Raw genomic sequence first — 3,784 nt, forward strand, 5'->3', positions numbered from 1 at the left:
GACGCTGTGGTATTGTCAACAGAGAAATTGAGTCATCCGACGGCGTCACGGCCACGGGTCACAGACCGCCGGCCTCGCTCACAGATCATCACACCAGTGAGTTTGTTTGTAGTCAGCTGATCATGAAGGACGTTGTTCTGAATCTAGAGAGGTTTTGATTCCGTGTCCCTCTTTCATACAAAAAAATTAAATATACTATTGTAATATTCAGATTAAAGACCATCACAGTCATTTTTCAACACGTTTCTGTCCGTCTGTCTCTCTTGCAGTCCTCCCTGTCCAGTATCGATCTGGACTCCCCTGCAGTGGAGAACAGGAAGGACAAGGACAGAGGGAAGGAGGAGCCGGAGGCTGTCTCCAGATCTGTAGAGGTTTCCCTGAGAAAAGGAGTTCCCACCATCTCTGTAAGACCACCTTCAGTGCACCTCCTCATACTATTTATTTCATCCAGCAGAGGGCACCACAACACAGATTTTTTATGTTTCAAACTGTATATCTATGACACATAACCAATATTGCTGATAACTATAGTAAAGTTAAGTTCATATTTAATTTCTAAATACAAATAAAAAATCCCAGAGGAGGTATCAATAAGTAGGAAATGCAGTTTCTTGATTTGTGTTTCCATTTTCCCTCAGGCACCTGACAATAAAGCACCACTGCCTGCCAAGCCCTCTGTCCTGACCCCACCAAACTCCAGCCATCGCCCTGCCTCCCCTTCTTCCTCCTCGGGTCTGACCCCCTCCCCTGAGCTCCGGCATTCACCCCTGACCCCCCTGACCCTTGAGGAACTCAGGAACCAGCTGAGAGATCTGAGGGCCTCCGTAGAACTGCTGAAGAGCCAGCACAGGTACGTCACACATCTAGATGAGTGTTTGGGTGTGTGTGTGTGTGTGTGTGTGTGTGTGTGTACAATCCTATTTGTATCAGAGTCATGAAGCTGATGTGTTTGTGTGTTTTGCTGTAATTCAGGCAGGAGATAAAGCAGTTGTCCAACGCGCTGGATGACGAGAAGAAGATTCGTCTTAGTTTACAGGTGAGACTCATAAAGGATACGTTTACATATTATATTGTATTCATTATATGCACTAGCAAGTGATATACTATATGGTTGAGTATGTGGACATCCAAAGGAAGTCCATAAAGAATTGTTGTGGGTAGCAGTTAAATATGTTAAATAAATTAATTTGCAATATGTCTGTCTTTGTTTGACAGATGGAAGTAGACCACATAAAGAAGAGCCTGTCGAAATGAAGTCATCTTTATCGGCGCACTCTGATTACCACATCGGAGGCCAGAATTTTGAAAACATTGTCACTGTTGGCCGAGACACTTCGGCCAAAACAAAGTTTGTGCCAAATGATCATCACGATCAACATCAGCAACAATACAGTACCATGGAATCAGCCACCTTCCCTCCCCGACGCCGCCTTATCCTGTGTTTACTTCTTTATCCTTCTTTTAAAGAGGCTTCTCTGTTAAGTTTACTGCTATCTTGTCGAAGCTTGCTGTGCCACTGGTACTGACTGATCGCGGACTGACGCTGTGTGTTGCCATGGCTACAAAACAACAGAGCCGTGGCTGCCGTGGCGAACCTCACCGGTACTTTTTGTTTCTAAATGTGAAGGAAACTTGGAACTCGACCTTCGTAGCCCGGTAGGTTCAGACGACCTATGTGCAGTTCTGTGCCCACTCTGCGGCCTTCGCCTCTTATCTGTGTGTGTGAGAGCTGTTCTTATTTTCCATCCATGTGAGGACTGGAGTTTTAGACCTTCATATAAGGACATTTTTGTAAAGTGAGGTTGTTTTGGCCGGTCCTGACTTCTTCATCAGGCTAGATTAAGGTTAGAATAAAAGCCTATACTTTGAGGCACATTATTAGCATTAGGGTTACATTGTTTGACACACTGAGCTCGATGTTTCTATGGTACACTGCAGGCGGGTGATTTTGAAGCATCAGCCATTAACAGCACTGGCATTTGGACCTATATCCCTATCCCCTTTTTTTTCTTAATGTCATAACTTTTTCAATTTGCAGTCAAATATTCCACCTGTTGGGAGGTTAAAATTACAAGACAAGCACATCAGTTTAATGAAATCTTACCAACATGACAAGCGATAATGGAGGTGCTATTTAAAGGAATAGTTAGATATTTTCAAAATATGCTTATTCGCTTTCTTTTCAGGAGTTAGATGACAAAATCGATAACATTTGCATGTCGGTATATCAGATATAAAGCTACAGCCAGTGGCCAATTAGTTTAGCCTAGCATTAGGACTGGAAATCGGGGGAACCAGCTAATCTGGCTCTGTCCAAAGGTAACTAAATGCCTACCAGCACCTATAAACCTCACTAATTATATCTTATTTGTTTTATTCATAGAAAAATGTCAATATGTGGTTTAACAATGACAACAAGACTTTAGAAAGTCACTTTATAGGTGATTGTAGATCCAATTTTGGCTGTAGCATCATAGTTATCATTAGATTGGTATAAATCTTCTCATCTAACTCTCTGCAAGAAAGCCAAAAAGCATATTTCCCACAATGGAAAACTATTCCTTTGACAAAATCCAAAACTGCCCTGTGATATTTGGCTGCTAATGAAAAGTTTATGCAAATAAAATTACATGTCACTGCATGAACACACCTACCTATCATATTTATCAAGTCAAAGGTATTGCCTTCTGGACATAAATGTATTCTTTTAACCTTTTTTGCTTTTGCACTTTTGCGCCACAATTCAGAAACCTCAAGAAACAGCTGTGCTGGTCGCATCACACCCCACAAAAATCAAAATCAAGATCCATGTGCATCTGATGTTTCTGGTGCTCTTTTGGCAGCAGATGAAGGGTAAAATTAAGGACAGGGTTTGAGGAATGTAGTCAATAAAAGGACCTCATAGGTAAAGGAAGACAAAATGTGTGTGTGTGTGTGTGTGTGTGTGTGCATGTATGTGTGGTAGCATGTACGGCTATTTGCCTCCCTTCCTTATATGTGCACAGAATCTATGGCAACCCGTCACTGTGGCCTTCCTGTTTTTGACTCCAAATCTTTCTTTCTTTCTTTCTTTCCACTTATTTAGGTTTTTCTTTTTCTTGTTTCTTTTTTGTCTTTTTTTTTCTTTCCTTCCTTTCTTTTTGTTTTTCTTTGCTTTGTTTTCTTCCCGTCTTTCTTGTGTATGCCAATCGACCCGCCCAGCAAACTGTACATACTGGAGGCTAATCGAAAGTTGTTTTCTTGACTTGGTCCTTTCTCTCCAGGATAGTGATAAATATATATACTTTTATATTTCAGTGTAATAAAGATGCTATTATGTACTGTACGTGTGCATATTTTGTTTTTTAAAAATGTGTTTTAATTGTCTGTTGTTAAAGTTGTGTCTGTGTGTGAGAGCATATATATATATATATTAGTCCTGTATTAAGGAGCATTTGGTTCCATTCTGTTCTGCTCTTCACACTGTTTATTGAAAAACAGTTGGTGCCCAATGCTTGGAAAACTTTTATAGAGCAGCATCGTGTGTGTGACAGATAGAAACTGAATACAGTCTTATGTCACTGATTTCTGAGTGGACACAGTAGGAGAAGTGAAAGTAACAGATTCAGACTTAACCGCCACTGAAACCACTGTCTGCCACATGATGTGTAACAAGTCAGTCAACTTCACTTTTGCAGTAAAACAATAATGTTTAGATGTTTATCAATTTAATTTTATTTAAAAAAAGCCTTCAAATTCAACATTTTCACAACTGTATAAAATGCAAAGGTGTAGAAAACCATGA

The 3,784-nt window shown here is 40.4% G+C and overlaps 1 protein-coding gene across 1 annotated transcript in view; it reads left to right on the top strand.

The window, feature by feature from the left end:
- sh3kbp1 (SH3-domain kinase binding protein 1) overlaps positions 1-2,645 on the top strand; it is a 14,906-nt gene extending 12,261 nt beyond the window's left edge. Inside the window, exons 12-16 of the mRNA XM_035654669.1 lie at positions 1-96; positions 270-404; positions 639-850; positions 973-1,036; positions 1,216-2,645. The exon at positions 1-96 is cut by the window's left edge and continues 47 nt beyond it. Of these exons, the coding sequence (XP_035510562.1) occupies positions 1-96; positions 270-404; positions 639-850; positions 973-1,036; positions 1,216-1,254 (546 nt within the window). The 3' untranslated portion in view covers positions 1,255-2,645. The remainder of the gene's footprint in view (positions 97-269; positions 405-638; positions 851-972; positions 1,037-1,215) is intronic.
- The last annotated feature ends 1,139 nt before the right edge of the window (positions 2,646-3,784 follow it).

This window comes from Morone saxatilis, unplaced genomic scaffold, assembly GCF_004916995.1.
Source record: "Morone saxatilis isolate NCDOM2014 unplaced genomic scaffold, NCSU_SB_2.0 Contig0, whole genome shotgun sequence".
Classification (NCBI taxonomy): Eukaryota; Metazoa; Chordata; class Actinopteri; family Moronidae; genus Morone; species Morone saxatilis.